We start from the raw sequence: 22,781 nt of genomic DNA, 5'->3' as shown, positions 1-22,781 counted from the left end.
AATAGAAAGTCAGAGTATCAAAATTTTCATATTTAAAGGAAAAAGTACTTTTTTTTAAAGAAATTCAGATTCTTTTATTTTATCTATTATCTTCAATTGCATTGTTAAAAATGCTATTTTGAATTTGGTGCTTTGTGGAGCATTGTGTCGGATCTTGATGTTTTAAAGTTAAAAATCTTTAAATATTTCCTATTCTACTTTAAATCAAATTCTTAACCCAAATTCAGTACCGGTATACGGTTTTCTATACGTTTTGATATGTTTCTTCGTTTTATATTTTTTTTGGGGGGGGATATTTAAAGTTATTTACAAAATAAAAATATACACAATATGTCCAAAATGAGTCATAATTGTAGCAATGTCCATATTTTCACAGAATCCTGCAAAATCGAAATTCTATCTTAACAGAATTGAAATGCTTAGCAAAGTTAAACATTAACCTTTAAGAATGATTTACAAATTCGACAAAAAATACTTTTTACTTCAAATTACTATGACTTCTTAACAAAATACATATACAGCCGTAAAATTGACATGCAATATTACTGCAATTCCTACGACTAAATTTTCAGGAAACCACCACAATTTATCTATACTTTTTTCAATTTAATAATATATATACATTTTCATTTAACTATACCATTTTTGGACATTTAAAAATTAGCTATAAATAAAATTGCATTATATAATAGTATTAAGAAAATTTATTTTTCAATAAAAGAAATATAAAACTATGACTCACTTATGGCCAGGTACTGGACATACTCATTTTCGAGAGAAAAAAAGGGAACAAAAAGACACAGACATACAAAAAATTGTATATTTATTATAAAAAACATAAGTACAAAAAATCACAGAAACAAAATAGGGCGACGCAGGAATAGCCCTTGTAACGTTGTAATAATTTAGTAAAGGACATCATGTATGATGACAGATTTTCTTTATTTCTATCCAGAAAGATCCGGACAAGCTCGCATCGTGCAGGCAGCCTGAAACAGAAGAAAAAGCACGTACAGACCATGGACATAAATCTCTGTTTGTCGGGGCCGTGAGATACTACCAGGCATAATCTTACAGTTCCCAGGTCCAGGGCACTAAACTGTAATTCCTTTATGACTTAATTGTTAAGTTATAGCTAAAAATCTAGATCTCGTGCCTAGTTTGTGCCTGGTAACAATAAATATAAACCAGGAACCAAATTTGTATCGGCACCATTTCCTAGATTCGGTATCTCTTTGTGCAACAATTAAAGCATGTGTGTGAGACCATCCAAAGGTTTATCTTTAACGATGACTCACATATACTGTGTAACCTATACTGCCCATCTTAGGAGGAATTTGTAAGAGAAATTAAATACATTATTGAAGCATCCTTACCTCTCCAGATTGACTGTTATTACAGGTACACACGTTTCCACATTGGTCAATCTGTCGAGACTGTCCGAAAGGAATAAATGTGTTCTGTGCCCGGCAACCTGATTGAAAGAAATTTTACATCAATTTTTTTTTACACTGAACATAATATAATGAAGCATTTTGTAAAAGATATATATTAAGCATATATACATGTAATTATTACATTTAAAAAACGTATACATGTTGTAATCTTACCCGCAACACACTGGCATCTTAACATAGGAATCCATTTCGGACACATATATTGAGCTTGTGCAGCAACAGTTGGGGTAAAGGCGCATTGTTGACCAGTTGGACAATCCCTGAAATAAAATCTGGTATGATTAATATATGAAATATGACCATCGTAAATGTATCAACTGAAAATATCTGGCTATGTATGGCTTAAAATGTAAAATTAACTTACGTCTGGTGACATTGTGTCTGGCTTCCTTGACCCCCGGGAACTAGAGAGGGTTGCAATTGTCCAGGAAATGCCCCGGGTTGTCCCGGAAATCCTTGTTGATTGGGTAATCCTGGCTGTCCTCCTGGAAATCCGTTTAGTGGTGGTTGTCCGCCATTAAATCCCTGTTGTCCAGCATTGAAACCCGGTTGTCCGAAACCTGGTGGACCACCATTGAATCCGCCCTGTGCACCATTGAATCCTGGTCGTGGAAATCCTTGTTGTCCGTTGAATCCTCCTGGCATATTAGGTTGACCGTTAAAATTTGGAGGCACATTGAACCCAGGTTGTCCGTTGAACCCAGGCTGTCCATTGAATCCTGGGAGATTGTTAAAGCCAGCTTGTCCATTAAATCCCATTCCTGGTTGTCCATTAGGTCCTGGCTGTCCATTAAAACCGGCCTGTCCCATAAAACCCCCTTGTCCAGGAACACGTCCTTGTGGTCCAAACTGAGGCGGGAATCCCTGATTCATGGGACCAGGGATACCCTGAGTAGGTGGAAACCCATTAACTCCAAGTTGCACTCCATTGGGAAACCCTGGTTGACCTTGAGTTAAACCGGTAGTTTGGGATGGGAGACCAGTGTTTTGTAAAGAAGTTGCGCCACCAATTGTAGGAAAACCTCCTTGAATCGTTCCAGTTCCGGTTCCAGCAGCTGGATTTGTTCCGAGAGTTCCGGTCTGGGTTCCCACTGTATTTGTTGTAGAGGCGCTTAATCCTGTGTTCACAGGTTGTAATCCAGAATTCAGATTTGAATCAGTACCTGGAGTTTGACTGTTTCCCAAATTCTGTGTAGGAAACGAAAAAACGTCCAAACCACTGCCTGTGTTCGGGGTAAGGTTAAGCGTGTTCCCTTGACTGAACACTGCACCAACAAAACACATCAAAATCCACCCAATTCGTAACTTCATCATTTTATCAAATAAACCTCTAATTTATTAAATTGAATTTATACGTGCGAGAGAAAATATTGGCAACCAATCAAATAGCAATATCTTAGTGAGTCGTCAGAGGGTTATTTAATCTACAGGGTGATCAATCGACTGACGACATCATTATGTCCGAGTTACACCAAGGACCGTACTGAAGTTCCATAATCTACCAAACATTAACATAAATGGCAAGGAAGTCCATGCCACATTTACAAACTGTTGTACAATATTACGCGTTAACTGAATATGTTCAAAAAATATAAAAGGAGTGTTATATTTGAAAAAACGTATTCTTGTTGTTTTTTTTTTTAAATTGTTCATTTCATTTTGAGAAAAATTCAAAACGAAATGGGTAGCACTCCTGTTATTCAATTTGAAATGGAATTTCATTCTTTAATACTAAATTTTCAATTACTTAATTGTAAAAGATTTACCGACATTTACTATATTTTGATAATCATAAATTAGCCATCTTACTGTGCACTGATTTTAATCAAATAAAAAGTGTACTTAAATGGTTCTCTTTACAAAACGCTTTTTTAAAAATATTGTTCAAATCAAAATTGCATTTTATATTTTCCATCATCTAGTAAAAAAAACAAGTATATACTGACAAAACGTCAGAAATACTCAAGCTGTAGAAAGTCAATTCGGAAGTGTCATTAATATCCCTAAATTTTATAAGATGAGGACTATTGAGTTCAATCTTCTGTTGAATAAACTACATGTACATGAAACAAAATTCATATATTGATTTTAATTAGAAGAAATATAATTAATCTTACTATTTTTTAAGAAGAATTTACGTGATACAATTTCAGGAATATTTTATAGGTTGCCGTTTCTTAATTTAATGAAATATTTTTTTATGTGGACATTTAGTATACGTTTTTTGTATTTTTTTTTTTCATAATGATGTACATCACATTCAATATATATCATTCTAAATAGCTTGCTACAAGCCTGTAGAAAAGTTTTTCAAAGTGGAAGGGGGGGGGGGGGCTCCGGGCTCCAAAAAACCTATTAAGGTTCCAAAACCACGGCCAAAATGTAAAACCGTGGCTTGAGACGATGAGGTTCATCTAGCTGAGCGGCATATCGAATACATATTCCATAAGAATCCAAAAGAAGTTATTATAAAATAGGTTCCGTTACCAAAGCTTCAAATAATACTAGAATTTAACATTTATTTTGTGCTATTATATTTTGCTGTAACTCAAAGTACACATCATTTGCAGGCCTGTGAAAAGCAAATTTAGTTGGGGGGTACAGCCATAAATTTTCTGACCATGCGTTGTAGAATTGTTAACGATGGGGTAACCTGCGTCATCTTTCAGAGTCTGCAGTGGACTCGTCCAAGGATGCTTTGTCGGCGACTGTCTAAGTTACCTGAGATTCCTACGCGAAGGAAAGCGCGAAATTTCTGTATAGAAACTGTTGCGGCTGTGGAGCTTCACTCATTGTTCATTCGCCATAGAATAGAATCCGACATTTAACACTTAATATGTTTGAATATACAAACGTTTTCAAGATGAGCTTCATTTTTGTCTCTAGAAATATTTTTGTCTATTAAAATAATATATTTTTGTGTTTTTAAACTAAGTAAATCGATGACCTAGCATCGTTTTAGATAACTCAAGCCCTTCTAGGGCTTGAGTAAAAAAGAACGAATTTCGCAGATTATGAATGAACTTGATAATGAATTTGATTTACAGTTTACATGTAATTCTAGGAATATTTTTAAAGATAAATAATGTTATTTCGATATTTTAAATTGAATATATAACTGGGATACATGTACTTCCGTAAGTTCTCAAAATGACAGTTACGGGACACATTTTAATGCACATATTTTTTTCTGATCTGCTAGCCTTCTTCACTGTAAAGTCATCATAATGATTAATCTGTTGACCGTAACGTTACACGATTTCTCACCTGAACACACCCTCAGGCCGAACTGCCTCTAGACTTATTGTATATCTATAAAAACAAATAGGGTCATACAGATAGATAAACAATTGTTTTTAAAAAATACATATATATCGATATATGCACAATAACATATCTTTCACCATATATTTGCTTCCTTATATAGGAAATATTTATACAGTTATTGCACGGAATATAGATTTCGCAACAGAACTTTATGAAAGGGTTTTATCTTTTTTCCAGGTGATTATACTTAGACTTATTTTTAGAAGAAAAGTGTTCTTTCTGTCTCCTTTTCTCATATGCACACATTACTTCTACAAATATTGTTAGTAATTAGAATATTATTTTGATAATCATCGTATATTAATTAGTAATTATGACGTGTGGAATGCAGGTAAAAGATATACAAATTGATAAACAAGTAGATAAAAATGTAGAAATTTCTCATAGGGATCGTTTTGGCCTTGTCAACTTCTACGGAAACAAGTGTAAAAATGCTCATTTACATTTTGAACCCTAATGACTGGATTTCTGTTGAAAATGACGTAATGTTCTTGCTAGTTTAATGTCATCTTGATGTATGGACAGAGCTATTTGGGACCATAGAACCTAACTTTCATTATGACTAACGAGCTAGGTAGAACATCAAAAATCAGAATTTCATAAATGTATTCTGAAATTAAAAAGAACCCAGGTCACCTTTTCTTCAACATTAACGCGGATCATCTACCGCACTTCAGTTTTTTACTTCAAATTATGTTATATACTTGTAGATGTCCCAGTGCTGAAATCTCCCCAGAACTAGGTTAAAGATATATGTACTGTTCTTTCATGGAAGAGTTTCTTGTAAACCATGCATGGGGCCAATCTGTGGTCACCACTGTAAGAATTGGATTATCATTTATTGCTCGGTACATTGCGGGGGTGACATGCAGAACTCAGTTTTTATTCTTTAGTTCGCGTGTTACCCATAAAGATGTAATAATGGCTAAGCCCACAATTATTAATTCAACCATAACTATTTTTATGGAATATATGGTGGCAATAGTAAGATATATGGCTGTAGTAAAGAGAGAAAAGTGCAGATGAAATGATTCAAATGTTGCAGACATAAAGTATGAAAGTAATATCATGATATAGGATAAAATATCTTTGCTTGAATATGGACGGATTTTGAATGCCAATAAAACTATCATGAGCTATAGGTTATAACTGGTGAAAAAGTATGTTTTCCTGTGGCCGGGAAACCCAAAATATGTGTCTTAAAATAGAAGGTGCACAATGGCAATATGTAATAAAGATTTTTCATCAAATTTCATGCAGTGGTATGAGAGGAGTTGCGGATAAGAGATGGGTACCCCAAAGCGTAACAGACGGACGGACGGACGGACGGACGGACGGACAGACGGACGGACGTACAAAATATATATAAATATATCATTATTAAAAATCTTGCATTCAACGTCACTACTTACAAAATGCTAAGATATTTTCATACGGTCTTCACACAATTTTTTTACTGGAATAGAAATTTGGTGTTTTGACTAGTTACATAGTCATATTTTACCCAAATTTTCTATTTTAGTAAAAACAATTGTGGGAAGACAATACTTTTACAGGGCCTATTTTGAAACATAACGACTTTTGTTCCTTTAAAAATATTCTTTAAGCAACAGACAGAAAGCATTTTCTTAGAATTGATTGATTTATAATAGTTTTCAAATCATTTTTTCGAGATCGTATTATTTTGTTTTTTCTTTTTTTATATTTAAAAAATTTGTATTTAATAAGAATATTTCATTTCCCCTAGTTTTCCATGCATCAATTGCATAAGCGTTGAATTTTGCCGTGTCCATGACTGTGAACATTAACACATTTCCTGACACTGTGATATTTTGGACAGGTACAGACACCATTTTCTAATTTTACCAAATATGTTCTACCGGTATTTACCGGGATCACGTTGGGATATGCTTTATGGGGATTTCATATCTTCATATCAAGATCGGCTCACACAAAATAAATTATACAGCCGAATTTTCTTTGTTCTATGGCTCGTTTCCTCACTTGGTAAGGTGACACATTTGACGGTTGGATTTCTGGCCATCAACAGAACACGCTTGGCCATCAAATGTTGTGTGTATGGCATAGAGACATTACAACTACCATGGCCATCGGTATAAAAGCATAAAGATGTCCACAAGCTGACCAATCAGATTTGAAAAAGCGATGACACATTCGTATCTACTATTAGTATATTGCCATTTGTTCCCTCGGTGTATTAAAACAATGGGATGTTTAGAATGCGCACGTGAAATACACAGATAGTTTTGATTCTCATCAAAAAGTTTCTGACTGTGCAAAAAAAACAATGGATATCTTAAAGATTCTTTTTGTGACTGTATTGTTCTCTTGTGTTTGTGACGGAACTTATTTCTTCAAACCCAAGAAAATATTGCTGCCTCCGATTCATCATCATCATCACCACCACCATCATATCCATCCTCACCCCCACGCTCCTCATCCCCACCCCCCGAAGCATCCCCCTCACCCCCACCTCCCTCATCCTCACCATCATCATCCTCACCCCCACGAGATGGACGAACATGGATATTTCCATAAATTTCACAAGCCAAAGTTCATCCATCACAAAATTCGTCCACTTCCAAAGCCAGTGATGTATAAGACTTTCCTCATTCGGAAGTACAGTTTGCCACCTGATTTTCATGTGCATATTCCGTTGAACAAGAAAATATACGGACACTCTCATGGACCTTTTAAACCACACACTCATTATCACAAAAAGCCAATGTTTACGACGTACCAAAGAAAAATGAAGAAAACGTTCGAACCGAAAAAATTTCCTCGTAAATATGGACAATATCCTGTGAAAAATGGTTTGACATACGGAACTAGAAGGAAAGTTCCAAGATTTCCACAACCAGGTGTGCAGATACAAACCAATATGTTTCTTCCTACAGGAATTCTACATCCACCAACTAACAGGCTCTCAAAGAAGCCACAGACTAGCAAATATGAACTATGGCTGAGGAAGATTAATGACTGGATGATAAGGAAACAGAATACCGGTAAGGGAATTCCTGTAAAAACAAAACGAAAACGGATTTTCAATGAAATATATACGAATATTCCTTATCCTCCAAAACGGCTAAACATTCCCAAACCTCGGCCACCTAAAAAAGATGGCGGTATCATTGCCAATTTTGTGGTTGTAAAGCCACCTTTTATCAGTAAGAGTGAGGATCCAGCAGGGCCTGGGATCCCCGTTTCTGAAAAACCCAAGCCTTCAAATACTAACGAGATCAGGAACAATCCAACGCCAAAAATAGATAAGCCGCGTCCTAAAGCACCAGTTATGGGTATTCCTATTAACCTGGATAATATAGGCCCGCCATTCGATATTACGGAAGTCAATGATCTTCCTACGGGTGGTCTACCTCCACCTATTGAAATTGTTCATGAACCAATCCCTAGTAGTACTGGAGGTGTCAATAAACTCGATGTGGGGCTTCCTACAGATTCTGTCACTCCACCCAGTATTATAGTGGATGGACTACCAACTGAACAGAATGTAAATAGCATTGTTCCACTTCCCGGGAACCTTAACGAAATGTTGACGGATGTAGCTGATTTGTCTGAATTTCCAAATTTAGACCTGAGCAATGAGCCATTAATAATTGAGCCTTTTGGTGTAGTACCACCGGATAGCCAGTCTCCCCTGCCGCTGGACATACAACCGTTTCCGTGGGACCTCTCTCAAAAACCCTTCCCACCGGAAATAATTCCTCGTATATCAAACAAGGAAAAGGAACCATATGTTATGCGGCCATTGGAACCTATTGTTAAAATAATTGGCCGGGACAGTGTAAAACGTAAAAACGACACTATATTTGTACCTGAGCCAATATCTGATCCAAAATATAACGAAACAGCACATGTAAATGAATCGCCATACAGCATAGTTACCGAGGGTCCAATGGAATCTTCAACAGAAACAACAAAAACGACAATGCCGTCGATCCTTTTACATAGAATTAAAGGTGTCCCCAGTGCAACAGCCGTCTTCACAACACAGCAGCCATCAGCAACTTATCCTACAACAACAATGACCCTACCACCTCTATCATTTATTGAGGTAAGAAGGTTCGAACAACCAACGTCTGCTTCAGATATCACAACAAAGACACCAACAAGAAAATTAGAGATAACATCGACAACAACTAGCAGTATTCTTTCAACAGAGCCTGCAATAATTGTGAATAGAACAACTGGTGACGGTCAGAATAATATAGATATGGTAGATCAAAAAATAGAAAAAGAACAGAAGAATAAATCAGCATTCTTTAAATATAAACCTCAGGAAATAAACATCTCATTTCCGTACTTAATTTTTGATAATCCAACGACTACAACATCAGCGCCAAAGACATCAATAGAAGCGACAACGCCAGTTACAAAAACAACAACTACGGGTACGGAAATGTTAACTGTTAAGACGACCGCTAATGTGCCTCAATCAACAACTAACTTATTTAAAGATACGCCAGGTGTGGCAACATTAACGACAACAATACCTGCACCTGTGGTTGACGACCAGGTAAACGAGGAAATAATTTTGGATTTTATGACAAATAAACAGATTATATCGTCAAGATCCGACGTTGCGATTGATTATTCGACTCCAGATAAAGAAACAACAACAATACAAGTAAGCAGTACGTCAAAAACAGGTGAACCTACAACCATCTGGCCCACAACGATGAAAGAAACAACAATTGCAACAACGACTACTGAATTACCAACAACAACACGAATCCTAACGAGCCTGAAACCAAATACAAAAACAAATGTTACACCGGAACTTGCTGAGATTGTTATGGCTTCATCAACTACACAGCCTCTAACGACAACAACAACAGCAATACCAAATATAACTGAAACAACACAAATACCGATAACTTCACATGATTACTATTCAGACACAGAGACACCGGTGTACGACTATGATACAGTTCCTTATGACTGGTTTTTCAACGAAACTGAAAATAACACATACATATATTATGATGAATTTATGAATATGACAACACACCAAACAACTGATATAGTCCTGGAAAGTACCACATCACCATCAACTATAAGAACAACGACCCCAACACTATCAACGACACAAACGACTCCAATATTGGTATCTTCGGGATTTTTATCTAGTAACAAACCTACCACAGAAATGATGGATTTCAGAAGCACAAAGCAGACGACAACACTCGAACCACCAACCCAGACAACAGAGCCGGTGTATACTTCGACAACAACTTCTACCGAACAGGCAGCAACCACAACGACACAACCTGAGCAGACAACATTGAGAGAAGATAAAACAACAACTCCAGTAGTAGTCACTACATCAACTCCTTCCTCAACTACAACAGAGGGGCTGAAAGTCTGCCAAGAAACGTAAATATTTTAATTTTTCAGAATAAATTCATAGAAGATTTCTATAATTTATGCTATATTGCATTCCTTTTTCACATTTTTAAATGTTTATCTATGTTTTGCAGATATTGTAAAATTGGTCAGGAATGTACCAAAAATAATACATGGTTGTGTCCCACGGCTGTGACTGGAACTAACTGTCAGTGTACCCAGGGCTGTAGAGTAGGAAATTTATTTATTCCACTCGGTGAATCCTATCAGTTGGATGAGTGCGGAAGTGTTTGTTCTTGCTTCAACCTTTATGGAAAGGTAAATGAATGTATTTTTTACGAAGTACTTTTTCGAAAAGGAGGCGGTAGTTCCTTTATTCTGAAGCATAAGCTGTAATTTGTATTTTAAATTTTGTATTTGTGATCATTAATTTAATTTTTTGTTTTTTTTTCTCTATCCCGCTAGGCTGAGTGTCACAGACTCCGATGTTCTAACAGAACTGTGGCGGATCCCGTAAAGAAGCAGGCAAACTACACCGGCATATCTATAGGTGGTGTGATATACATTCCTGTACAGCGTGTTCGGATCCCGAAAAATAACCCGAACACTCCTGGTGAGGACGAAAATACGTATGGGATTTCAATTGGTGGCGTTATTTATATACCAAAACGAAATCATACGAACTCTGAACTCGATAAAAACGGCGACTGGACGTCGGGAATATCCCTAGGTGGGGTCATTTATGTACCTTCCCGCGAATACACAAATGAACAAAATGGCAAAACTGATTATGAAAATGTTGTTGAAGGCAATTCCTCATGGACAAAAGGAATAACTATTGGGGGCATCATATATGTTCCAGTGCACAAAAGAAAAAAGACTTTTCAAGAAAAGAATCGTGAATTTGAAAACATATATGACAAGACAAATTTCGCTGATGCAGATGTCATATCGGTAAAAACACCTTATGGCACCACAAGAGGAATCACTATTGGAGGTGTTATTTACATACCGAACAAAAACAATAATGAACCTGTCCAATTTCTTGGCGAAAGCGAAATACAGCGTAAAAATAAAGAGGATAAAAACCAGACCTCGCCCATAGAAGTGGAATACCCAGTGGGCTGGACAAATGGCATATCAATCGGGGGGATCATTTACGTGCCCGTCCGACAACGTAAGAAGGTTGTACACAACCCTACTTATCAAATACCAGACATTCAAACCAAAAACTACACTGAAAATAACTTTCCTTATTTGACCAAAACGGCTGGAATTCACATTGGAGGTATAATTAACGTTCCGATTGCAAAAAGATCCTCTATAAAATCTATTAAGATAAAGAAGATGAACCCGGCTTTTGGATAAGTTGTCACAAAAACTTACATCTTTCTTCTATATGCTACAAACTTCATCGTGACGAGGCACACAGTCCCATTTGTATGTTATTTATTTTGCTGTTTTATTATTGTCATGTTCTGTTATTTGTGTCATGCTTTTTGAAATCCTTTTATAATAAAAAGTTTAAAATTCAAATTTTGTGAAGACTTGTTCATTTCATGACTAACACAGAGGTTTCCGGGAGTTGCTTTCAAAATCAAAGTGGCACCTTTTAATCACTTCTTTATATTAAAAATTACAAAGGTTATGCAATGTCTAACAGATATTTTTTATCTTATTATTTTAAAGGTTCAACTCTATTTTTTTTTTTTTCTAACACGTGCTTGGACGCCTACACCAATATTTTTTAGTAGTGATATATCAATAATTATGAATAAGTCTAAGACATATCACTCAATATTTTTGTCAATTGTCTGGTGTACGACCCTTGTTTTGTATAATTTAATGTCAATATTCGCAACTTTCATTATTTTTTGTATATTTCAATCATTGCACTGTCAGGTTAGTTATAACTTTGCCGACCATTTATGTACCAACCGGTGACGAAGCATATTATCTTTTCTGTCACTTAAGCCTTCATAGTCACATTATGCGACACACGAGTCATCTCTGAGGTCAAGTTTTTTGGTAGGGTCTAACTTTAATAATAGCAAGAATAAAATATATTTTTTAATCATTAAGAAACAAGACATATCCGGTACTACATGTATATTTTCATCATAAAATAAAGCTTAAGTTAAAGGGGCATGGACAAAGTTTAAGCTAAAATAAAATTTAAATTAGTTTTCAAATTTTATCAAATTATTAACTAGTTCTAATAATGATCAGAAAAAAAAACTGAACTTCGGTTGTCGAGATACAAGACAGATATAGAGCTTCAAAACTTTGATATGTAATCATGGTCCTTATTTCCTATCTAGCTTGTAACACGAGCTTTGATTGGTTAAAAAGTCGGGTGTAAATATCCGTGCACCCGACTTGAGCCGGGTGTAAATAAAACGTGACGTCACAGTGTATACATTCTCAGTACGTAGTTATCTAATCGATAGATTGAGACACACTCTGATGTTTACAAAGCATTTTTATTGGTACAAAGGAAATAAATTCGTTATCCAGGTCCAATCAACAAATGTATGTTTAAAATTTTTATCATACACCCTTCGGCCTGCGGCCTCAGGGTGTATGGAATAAAACCCGGGGTAAATTCCCGTACACCCTTGATTGAACCTGGATAACTAATAGTGTCATGTTTTTTTTTTTTTTTTTACATAATGTTACTATATATGTTCGTACAAAGCAGATAATTTCAATAAAAAAAAGTTAATTTTAAATTCAATCAGTCAATTTCTAGTGATTTTCTGAATTTCTTTTTCTTATAAATATAATATTTTCTATATGTGAACATAAACAAGGCCCGTGCCTTGTTTATGTTAACATAAACTTTAAGTTCTCTATCTCGTTTGTTAATAAACAAATGATGTTCAAATTTTTACTGATCAGTAAATGATGCCATTCCTAGGAATTGTAAAAAATAAAATTCATTTTCAAAAATCAGTTGAAACTGTGTCCATGCCCCTTTAAAAATACAATTTTTCTTTAATTTTGGTAACTTTTCTAATTTATTATTTTTTTCTGCATCGTATTGCACTACGTGATCTAGCTGCAGAACTGTAGCTCTCTGCTTGAGAAAATTCTCGAAATACCCGAAGTGAGCGACAAAAAATTGTCAGCGTAATTCGAGGGTTTTTGGATCTTATCTGTCCGAATTTTCTCAAGCAGAGAGCTACAGTTCTGCAGCTAAACATGATCCGAAATCGGGTTCACGGTTTCAATTTTTATTAGAAATATTGCTCTAAATAAATGTTACAAAATATGGGAAATATATAATAATATATATTTTTGATTTTAGGGCACTAAAATGGTTTTCTTACATGAAAATTTCATATTATATGCCAAAATAGATCAAATTAACCTCAAAACATAATTACATATTGAAGTTTGAAAATGTATTTCCCTTACTTACCTTCATCACCTGCAAACAGAGTTTTTATTTCTCGGTTGATTCGACACACAAGAGCATGCTCTACGTATAAACAATTTACAAATTCGGATTAGCCAATATCCAGTTAAGTTAAATTATTTGTGTAAATTTGGTAATGTCATGCTATAGACCCGATATAGTAATATGTTTTTATGCAAAAAGAACAATCATTAAACTTTTGAAATAAGAGTAGGTATCACATGATTGGCAAAAGTCATTTTTTATTCTTAATGTCAAGGAAAAAGATAATGACCTTGACCTGACCTTGCCTCAAATATAAAACGGTCAAATTTAATTTCACTGATACTATCACTTACTGGTATTGTCTTCTTGATTCTGTGAAAATTTCATTAATTTTTAATATTAGAAATATGAGAAGAATCCTACCTTATATTGAGTAACTTTTAAGAAAAACTTCAAACTTGGCCGTAACTTCTGAACGTTTCTGTTAAGGCTTTCATACTAGTTCTGACTATTTCACAGGTGAGTTTCTTATGTCAAGAGTATCCCATGGATATCAAAACATTTTTACCCCTTGACCTCAGAATCAGAGGTGACCTTAAAAAACTTTAATCATAGCAATACCCTTTGATCAGTTGGTGCTATAGAGCTTCTTTATTTCAGATGTTTGTTCCTTGTGACAAGACCTTTCCTTGGGCACCATTAATTCAGATCCTTTCATCTTGAAGGTTGACCTACTTTTGAGAAACTTTAATATGGGCATGAGCCATCATTTTAAATGGTTCGAGCTAGAACTTAATTCTTTTTTTCACATGTAATTTTCTTGTTACAGCCGTTTCTGAGTGTACAACTATTTCTTCTCCTGGCCTTGGGCTTTGACATGCATTTCATAAACTTTAACTCTCACTGTGAGTTGTCACGCGTAGGTATCAGTGTTACACATACGTCTTGATTAGAAGTTGCTGAACATCGAAAAATAACAGATTTATTTTAAAAAGTTTACTATGCGTGTACAAATTTAAGTAAGACAATTAAATCATAATTATTCAGTAATTCAAGCTAGATTACTATTCCTATTGTGAAACAGTTCTCCAAAAATAAATTCATATCACAGAAACATGGTCTCTCTTGGCCAAATTTAAGGTTTAAGGTTGGAATGAATTTCAGCTATAATCTCGACATGAAGAAGAGCATTACTAAGCATAGAAATCTTTTTTTTTTAAATATCATGTGAAAATAATTATTGCTACACAACACACATGCTGGTTGTGCGAGAAGATTTGTACACAACAACAGCAAAATAAGGCCGAAAACACAATTAATAAATTAGTTAAAAGATTCAAAATGGATTGCATTGCACTTAATACACGGATATTTCCTGGTGGTGAAAGCTTGAACGTTTTAAAATTGTTGTATGTTTCAAGTCCACTCAACTCCTTTTCCTAGCTCTGCTTTTGTAAATCTTTGAGTGATAACGCTTGTTAGAATTACCAATTTCATAAGTTCAAAACGTAGAACTCTTTTATAATATGTATTCCGATCAAAGATCATAATTCATCAATGATTATCCCATATTTCATTTATCGCATACCTAGCATTGTAAGTAAATGGCCAACATGACTCATCTTTTCATTTTGTCATTAATAATGGTCACATCTTATAATATATTGTCACCTTTTATTGCTGTGCACGATTAATGCAACCAGTCCACGGTCCGTTGGTCACCTTGCGTTGTCCTGACTGAACATTAAACCGTGCTTATACGTCATGGGTCTTTACGGTCAATTCGAGTATTAAAAATCCATTAAATGAACGTAATAGTATCCTGTGAATGACCAAACTTGTGAGTTTCATTCACGAGGAAATGTTTCCATTCATAAGAGTAGTGGTTCAGTGACGTATGCTTCCTGAAGGTGTGAAATGCGTAAACATGCCGTAAACATGTGTAGATGTCTTGTATATAAAAGAAGACAATACAGTATGCATGCATTATTGAGTAAGAATAACAACAACTACACTGAACCTTCTAATCTTTCGGATTAGCTATTTCTAAATACAAAGAACCATGCAGTTTCTTATCCCATTTCTCCTTTTCCTACAAATAGTCAGCGCAATGATACTTCCAATTGGTCGCCCTGTTCGGGTCAGAGGCGATATAACAATGAGACCCAGGTTTCGACGATTTCCAATCAGATACATCCCGCTAGTCGGCAGAATTTTCAGGAGCAGACGATTTAGACCAAACACACATATCCACGTGCCATTCAATGGAAGACAATTCGAACACTCTCATGTCTCCAGTGATGTTGGTCATTCACACAACACAGGATTCCCTTCAGGGATCTACCCCGAAAACGGAGTCGGGTGGAACGTGCCAGATGAATGGAGGGATGCTAACACGTGGTCAATGTTTGACAAGGTCAACCCAGATTCTGTTCTTGTATTGAATGATAAGCTTCCGGACAACACACCAGACTCTGTGAGCCCCGGCGTCCCACTGTTTCCGGATAACATCGTTCCATCTAATGTTGAGGTCCCAATGGTTACATCGGAATTTCTACCAACTTCAGATAAACGAGAAGAACCCGTGGTAACAAGACCATTAACTCCCATAGCAACAGATAAAACTGATGTTTCCTCAGTACCAGAAGTGAATGGGGGTAACATTGATTCGACTGGCACGATCAGAAATCAAGAAAACTTGGGAAATAATACCAGCACCATTGGAAGTGACACAAACCTGGTCCCAGATTCTAATACAATAACTGTAACGAACGGACAAGAGAGTACGAAGACCAGTGAACCATCCTGTCATAAAACGTAAGTAAATTACAAAATTAAATGTCAAGATTATATTTAAAACGATTTGAATGTAATATTTTTATAACATCAAATTTCACAAACCAACATAATTTTTTTTCTGAAATATCATTTTTTACCACCATTTTCTCTCTTTACAGAGGTTGCATGACGGGACACGAATGTGTTTTTTCTGGTTCCCACATTTGTCCCATATACATACCGGAAGTCGACTGCAAGTGCAGAGCAGGTTGCAGAGTCGACTATACATTTATACCATATGGCACAACTGTTACCATGGATACCTGTGGAAACACGTGCTCTTGTTTTAATATGTATGGAGCTGTAAGTATTCCTTTTTTTTTTTTTTTATCAGACCAAGAGAATTGTGCAACACATTATATTACTTTGTGATTTTATGACGAAAATATCTACATTAATTTTCTCTTTATTTTACAGCCAACTTGTTCTAATAAATCATGCAAAGCTCCAAATAACTCGGAGAAATTATTACCATCTGATCAAATTCCAACAACGGAAGTATCCGACATTTTACCAGCCGACATTTCAACATCACAGAATCCGTTACCGACTGCGTTCACCTCTGACGTCACCACGACATCTAAGCTGAAAATCAACAAAAGAAAGGACAGCGTCCAAATGAATTTTCCCGTGATTCCGATCGTCAAAGATTCGCAGAAAATTTAAAATAGTGCTTTTGTTTTAAAGAGATTATTTTCATAAATGATTTGAGAAATCCTTCTATTTAAATTATATGATGTGCTTTCAAATGAAATCCATTGTAACAAATAAATTTTGCTACTACATGTATTGATGTTTTATATCTCTCTGGTGTTTTTTAAAAGGATCCAGTGTCTAGCAGAAATCAAATTTCATGGGATTTCAAAATAGATGTCATTTAATATACATGTAATCATCAAGTTTGTCAGGCCTTCTTCCGAAGAACCACTGGCTCAGGCAAGCTGAAACTTATGTGGAAGCATCCTGGGGTAGTGTGGATTTTAAATTATTCAAATCATGACTCTCGGGGGTAGGACGGGGCCATAATTTGGAATCCAAGTTTTTCATTGAAAATTACATGAATTTTGGTTCTTAAATCTTCTCAAAAAGAACCACTGGGCCGGGAAAACTTATACTTGAAGTATCCTGGGATTGTGTAGATTTTAAAATGTTTAAATCATGACCCCTGGGAGTATATAGGGCGGGGCCACAATAGGGAATCCAAGTTTTACATCGAATATATAGGGGGAAAAATTTAAAAATCTTCTTCCCAAGAACCACTGGGCCAGAAAAACCGAAACTTATGTGGAAGCATATCCTAGGCTAGTGTAGATTCTAAATCGTTCAAATCATGACCCCCGAGGGTAGGGCATGGCCACAATAGGGGACCCACATTTTACATTGGAATATGTAGGAAATACCTTTAAAATCTTCTCGGGAACCACCCAGTACTGGGCCAGGAAAGCTGAAACTTATGCGAAAGCACTATGGGGTGGCGTAGATTTTAAATTGTCCAAATTATGACCCTTGGGGTAGGGTGAGGTCACAAAATGTATTACAAGGGGGAAGTCTTTTAAAGAGCAGCTTGGTCAAAGCTATTCGGGTGAGCGATGTGGCCCGTGGACCTCTTATTTTGGTTATGAATTCAAAGAAAAGCCTATGTAACTAATTGCAATGAAACAATAATTTAAAAATTTGCAGAGAAAATAATTAATTTCTTTTTCTCGAATAGGAGGGTTGATCAATGAATATCGGGTTATTAATGTGCGGTAATATTTATTGATTAGGTACATGATTTATTTTATTAATTCTAATCATAAGATAACATGTGTGTACACTAATAAAAAAGACCAAAATGGATCTCCCTGCATTGGTCCAATATCCGACTTACTTTTTAACAGTTTCATTACTGTCTTTTGTTAATTTTCAATCTGAAGTTGAAAATGATTATATGACAAATTAATTTGTCTTGTAATCATTTTCAACTTCATATTGAAAATTAATAAAAGACATTACTTTCAAACTGTGAGTAATACATTGATATTACTACTAGTATATCACAACGATCGGATCAAGGGTTTTAAACCACTTTTAAGTTATAATTACTTTTCTACTTCCAGAGGCGTAGTCACAAACTTAAAAGTGGGGGGGCTCAACTCCAGAAATTCTTTGAAAAGAAAGAAAGTTAAAAAAAAAAAAAACTTAAAAGTGGGGGGGCTCAACTCCAGAAATTCTTTGACAAGCAAAAAAAAAAAAAAACAGGAAAGTTCCCCAAACTCGAAAATCCTATTTCGTGGGGGGGGGGGGGGGGGGGGGGGGGGGGGGGGGTGGGGGGGTAGAGGCCAACTTTTATATATATTTCCTATATAAAGGTAATGTTAAGGAAAATAGCTTCTTTTAAAAAGTTACAATACTCTTGCCCCCCACATCTGAAAGTGGGGGGGCTAGTGCCCCCGCTGCCCCCCCTGTGACTACGCCTATGACTTCTATTTACATGTATTTATATTTTTTCATATAAATGGTAATCAACAGTCAACCTATCATTTTTAATACGTTATAAATGAAAACTTTTATTGCCATAATCGGCAATGACGAAATGTCGCCATGTGTCGAGCTTTTGGTATGTGATCGTCTACTTTCTGGGTGATATTTGACAGATCTTACGAAATTCCAAATAGCCACACGTTTGTTTGTGTAGCATGCGTACTTTCCTTGAACGTGGGTCGTATGATGTATTTCTAATATACCCACACCTCATTCAGGGATTGGGGTTATAACACGATATATAGATAAATATACCCACCAATACACACACTCATACTCTCCAGACATAAACAATCACATATACAAACAAATCAATTAAAACAAGATCCTAATTATTGAGTGGATGTTTGTAAACATTTCTGGACTTAGCAATTCTGTGTGTATTGGACAAAAAACAGGGATGTATTCATGAGGAATAATTAAAGAAACAATAATATTTTTTTTCTTTCGTAAAATAACAAAGTTCCCCATGGTACTACGTTCAACAATGAACATTCTATTAAAACTGTTGTGTTTTTTGTTATGTTTTGTGCATGTCGATTCCTTTCTCTATGCTTCTGTTCCGTGGACTGTAATAATTTTCGATAACGTAGAAAACGATGCATCTGATAACTATTACACACCCTTCATGGAAAATCGACCCTTGGGGCCAGTGAACAACAGGGGGAGGAGACCCCCACCTCCTGTGCGCAACCTAAGACCCCCGATTCCCATGGGCAACATGCGGCCTCCACAAAGGATGATTCCAAATACGATGAACGTTCCGAGACGGGAAGCGGTTACGCCCGTAAATACAGTCAAGTACATCTCCCCCTACCCTAGGTAATAAGGGCTTCAGTATAACTGAAATAAATCCTGAAATCTTTTTGCATTCTGCATGCTTCTTATGATTGGATGATGATATATTTGGTTCGTCTCTTGCAGTACACCCTATTGTCCTGTTGGCCAGCAGTACGTTTATTTGCCGCCCACTCTGGATGGTGATGCTGTAGCCTCGATCTGTCCCCTGAATAATTCCGTGCATCCCCTTTGTAGATGTCAAACAGGTGAGAGACTTAAAAGCTATTTATCTATTGTTAAATGCTAAAATGTCATCAATACTTTCCAATCAATTTATCTCTTTTCTAAGTTCAAAAACATTCTTTCATAAATTCTTTGCATCAATTTGTCTTCTCCTTGCAGGCTGTCGACATAAAAACTTTTTTATTCCCTATGGCACGTCAATAATGGTTGATAAATGTGGAAACAAATGCTACTGTAATAGCTTAAATGGCGAGGTAGGCTTTCATTAGACCAAAATATTTATCATAAATCATCTGAAAATCGGAGATTATATGTGTATAGCTGTTAATTTTGTTTTTACGTCTTGCAGGTGGAATGCGAATTTGACAGTTGTTGAGTGAAACTGCTTCGTTGTGCTTCCTAGAGTGCTAGTCGGAAATTCTATATCTGAACTGAAGTAATAGTGCTAAAACTCGATTTGATGACAAGTTCAAGTTGTGAAGTCTGACTGGTTTTAGTGTATCTTTTATAAAGAACTTACAAAAGTTTATGTATTCCAAAGAGTTTAATAAAATGTTACAGATATTGTTTTTGCAGTTCAAACACTTTTTTTCATATTAACGAAGTCGGTGCAGTGCACAATACGCTGAAAATTACAGAAATGCAATATATAAACAACGATACATGACAAAACAAGCGTGGTGCAGTGCCTGTATATAATATATTGTCTTTGCAGACTTTCTTTAAAAAAAAAAACCCTAAAGATGCTGTTATAATTGCCGAAAGGCTTGTCTTTGCACAAATTGCTGAGTAGGATGAACTCCCAACCCCCGTCAACAGGCCGCCTCTTTACAGATCACACGTAAGTGGTCAAGTGGCCATACCTAGGATAAACCAATGTTACTAACAGTTAAGTCATTTCCTGGGGTAAATCTGTACCTCTAGGCCATAGGAAAACATCTATGTATTGCTGAACATTCCGCAGGCCGCTTGTCATAGAAAAAAAACCTTGTTACCATCTTTATGATTGGATGGTCATAAAGGAGCAGCCAATGGTACACGTTCTCTCTTTTCTCAAGATGTAAGCGTGCGTGGCGTTACGTAGTCCGTCAATCCTGATTGATGGTCATAATTTAATAGAAATCGGAACATGTGTTGACGTCTATTAGTTCTCATACCCACACTTTAAACGTCATTTCTTCTCATATATACTCAAAAAACTGTCAACAAATGCATATTGTATTTTGATAGTCCAATCAGCTAGAAGGACAATGAAGTTAGAAATAATTGTTTGCCTTTTGTGTTTTGTATCTTTAACAAATGCTTACTCTTACAAGAGGAGAAAAAATTGTGTGAAGCGACCTTTGCCATTTCCTCCGACTTATCATTATTACAGACCAAGGTTTCCTCCAATGCCATTCCCAAGATGGCCCCAGTGGAACGTGCCCGCTCCAACTCCTGTGGCCTTGAAGTTTTTTGAGATTGGAGGACAACCTGCGCCAGGAAACGATCAAATTCTACCTTTGTTTCCTCAGCCCCAGCCACCTATTGACGTTAAACCTGTTATTCCGGATAACTCCGGACCCGTGATCGTAGATCCGGTGAATCCGGTTATAGAAGATTCCGGACCCCTCCGTGGGGATCTTGCTCCAGGTCGTGATATTGTACCACCTGTACTGAATGGTAAACCCTGCAATGCCATGTGAGTAATAGAAAGTATTTTATGTTTTCCCTTTGATGTGATTTACAACAGATCTCACCAGGAAGAATGATTCATATTTTTCATTTCTTTTGAACAGGAGTAATAACTGTGCCATTGGAGAAGTTTGTATGTATATTGACCAGTCAGTAGGAAATAGCTTTGTCTGTCCCTCAGCGACTGCAGTATCATGTACTTGTCAACCAGGTAAGCATTTATAACTAATACAATGTACTCTCTACCTAACACAAGAACTTTTATTCCTCTCACACAAAACCAATTCCTTTTCTAACAAATCAGCCTAATTTCGAGCACTCTGTATTCTTCAATCTCTACCAATTAACTCCCTAAGTCTGCACATAAATAGAAACATTTATAACGATCACTTTGTGGCGTTATACAGGGTGTCGGCATGGGGACCTATTTATTTCACTCGGTAACACGGTGTCGGTGGATCAGTGTGGGAGCAAATGTTCTTGTTTGTCGTTGTATGGAACAGTAAGTTTATTATCCTATCATTGTTCCATGAATAACCGCTTTCCCGATTACCAAAGTTAAAACATTTTAATTGTTTATGTACAATCTCTTCTTTTTAATTACAGGTCAGCTGTGACAAAAAAGCTTGTTAGTTCCTTGAATGTCAGTCATTTTAACTTTTACTGTATGGATCAAGAGAAAGCCAAAGATATACATAAACTGTTTTTGAAATTGTCATAATGTTAACATATTTAATAAATTATATATACATATGATGTAGTACAATTTGTTACTGCTAGTTGAAAATGAAGTAAACATGTGAATGATAAATTTTCTTACTTTTTCATTGGCGAATATACAATCATAAATATCTTGTTTAACAACCAAAATTAATTTCAGTTTCTGGTATTTTCAATTATAGTTCATAGAATGGCAAATCCTTTAACGGAATATAACGCATATCAACTGATTACGCGTTCCTAAAACAGTCTCAATAATACTTTAATATTTTTAAAGGAAAACCAACACCAGGCAACTTTCTCAATAATTTAATTATTAATAACATTTAACTACTCTCATTTTTTTTTGTCTACGCTCAAAAATCCAACAAACAACATGCATATTTTTACGTACAAATTATTTTCCTCATTTTCCCACATCCTGTGTA

General features: G+C 35.8%; 5 protein-coding genes across 5 annotated transcripts; 4 read left to right on the top strand and 1 right to left on the bottom strand.

The window, feature by feature from the left end:
* Nucleotides 1-850: 850 nt before the first annotated feature.
* On the bottom strand, nucleotides 851-2,987 carry LOC134265322 (collagen alpha-1(IV) chain-like). Its single transcript, XM_062747549.1, has 4 exons — nucleotides 1,822-2,987; nucleotides 1,611-1,717; nucleotides 1,377-1,474; nucleotides 851-989 (listed from the first exon to the last, which is right to left on the bottom strand). Exons 1-4 carry the CDS (start codon nucleotides 2,769-2,771, stop codon nucleotides 948-950), a joined length of 1,197 nt encoding a protein of 398 aa, XP_062603533.1. The 5' UTR covers nucleotides 2,772-2,987; the 3' UTR covers nucleotides 851-947.
* A 4,105-nt stretch (nucleotides 2,988-7,092) lies between these two features.
* Nucleotides 7,093-11,595, top strand: LOC134265249 (mucin-2-like). The gene is made up of 4 exons (XM_062747497.1): nucleotides 7,093-8,756; nucleotides 8,793-10,199; nucleotides 10,304-10,487; nucleotides 10,635-11,595. Exons 1-4 carry the CDS (start codon nucleotides 7,093-7,095, stop codon nucleotides 11,535-11,537), a joined length of 4,158 nt encoding a protein of 1,385 aa, XP_062603481.1. The 3' UTR covers nucleotides 11,538-11,595.
* Nucleotides 11,596-15,313: 3,718 nt separating this feature from the next.
* Nucleotides 15,314-17,190, top strand: LOC134265300 (uncharacterized). Its single transcript, XM_062747538.1, has 3 exons — nucleotides 15,314-16,392; nucleotides 16,533-16,716; nucleotides 16,831-17,190. The coding sequence occupies exons 1-3, from the start codon at nucleotides 15,638-15,640 to the stop codon at nucleotides 17,077-17,079; spliced, it is 1,188 nt and encodes a 395-aa protein (XP_062603522.1). The 5' UTR covers nucleotides 15,314-15,637; the 3' UTR covers nucleotides 17,080-17,190.
* A 2,031-nt stretch (nucleotides 17,191-19,221) lies between these two features.
* LOC134265309 (uncharacterized) lies at nucleotides 19,222-20,494 on the top strand. The gene is made up of 4 exons (XM_062747544.1): nucleotides 19,222-19,758; nucleotides 19,861-19,982; nucleotides 20,119-20,213; nucleotides 20,309-20,494. Exons 1-4 carry the CDS (start codon nucleotides 19,406-19,408, stop codon nucleotides 20,333-20,335), a joined length of 597 nt encoding a protein of 198 aa, XP_062603528.1. The 5' UTR covers nucleotides 19,222-19,405; the 3' UTR covers nucleotides 20,336-20,494.
* A 647-nt stretch (nucleotides 20,495-21,141) lies between these two features.
* Nucleotides 21,142-22,394, top strand: LOC134266065 (uncharacterized). Its single transcript, XM_062748301.1, has 4 exons — nucleotides 21,142-21,640; nucleotides 21,738-21,844; nucleotides 22,041-22,135; nucleotides 22,240-22,394. Exons 1-4 carry the CDS (start codon nucleotides 21,210-21,212, stop codon nucleotides 22,264-22,266), a joined length of 660 nt encoding a protein of 219 aa, XP_062604285.1. The 5' UTR covers nucleotides 21,142-21,209; the 3' UTR covers nucleotides 22,267-22,394.
* The last annotated feature ends 387 nt before the right edge of the window (nucleotides 22,395-22,781 follow it).

This window comes from Saccostrea cucullata, unplaced genomic scaffold (genome assembly GCF_032062105.1).
Source record: "Saccostrea cucullata isolate Sc308-1 unplaced genomic scaffold, CSIRO_AGI_Scuc_v1 ctg157, whole genome shotgun sequence".
Lineage (NCBI taxonomy): Eukaryota > Metazoa > Mollusca > Bivalvia > Ostreida > Ostreidae > Saccostrea > Saccostrea cuccullata.
This window is presented reverse-complemented; position numbering and strand designations above follow the sequence as displayed.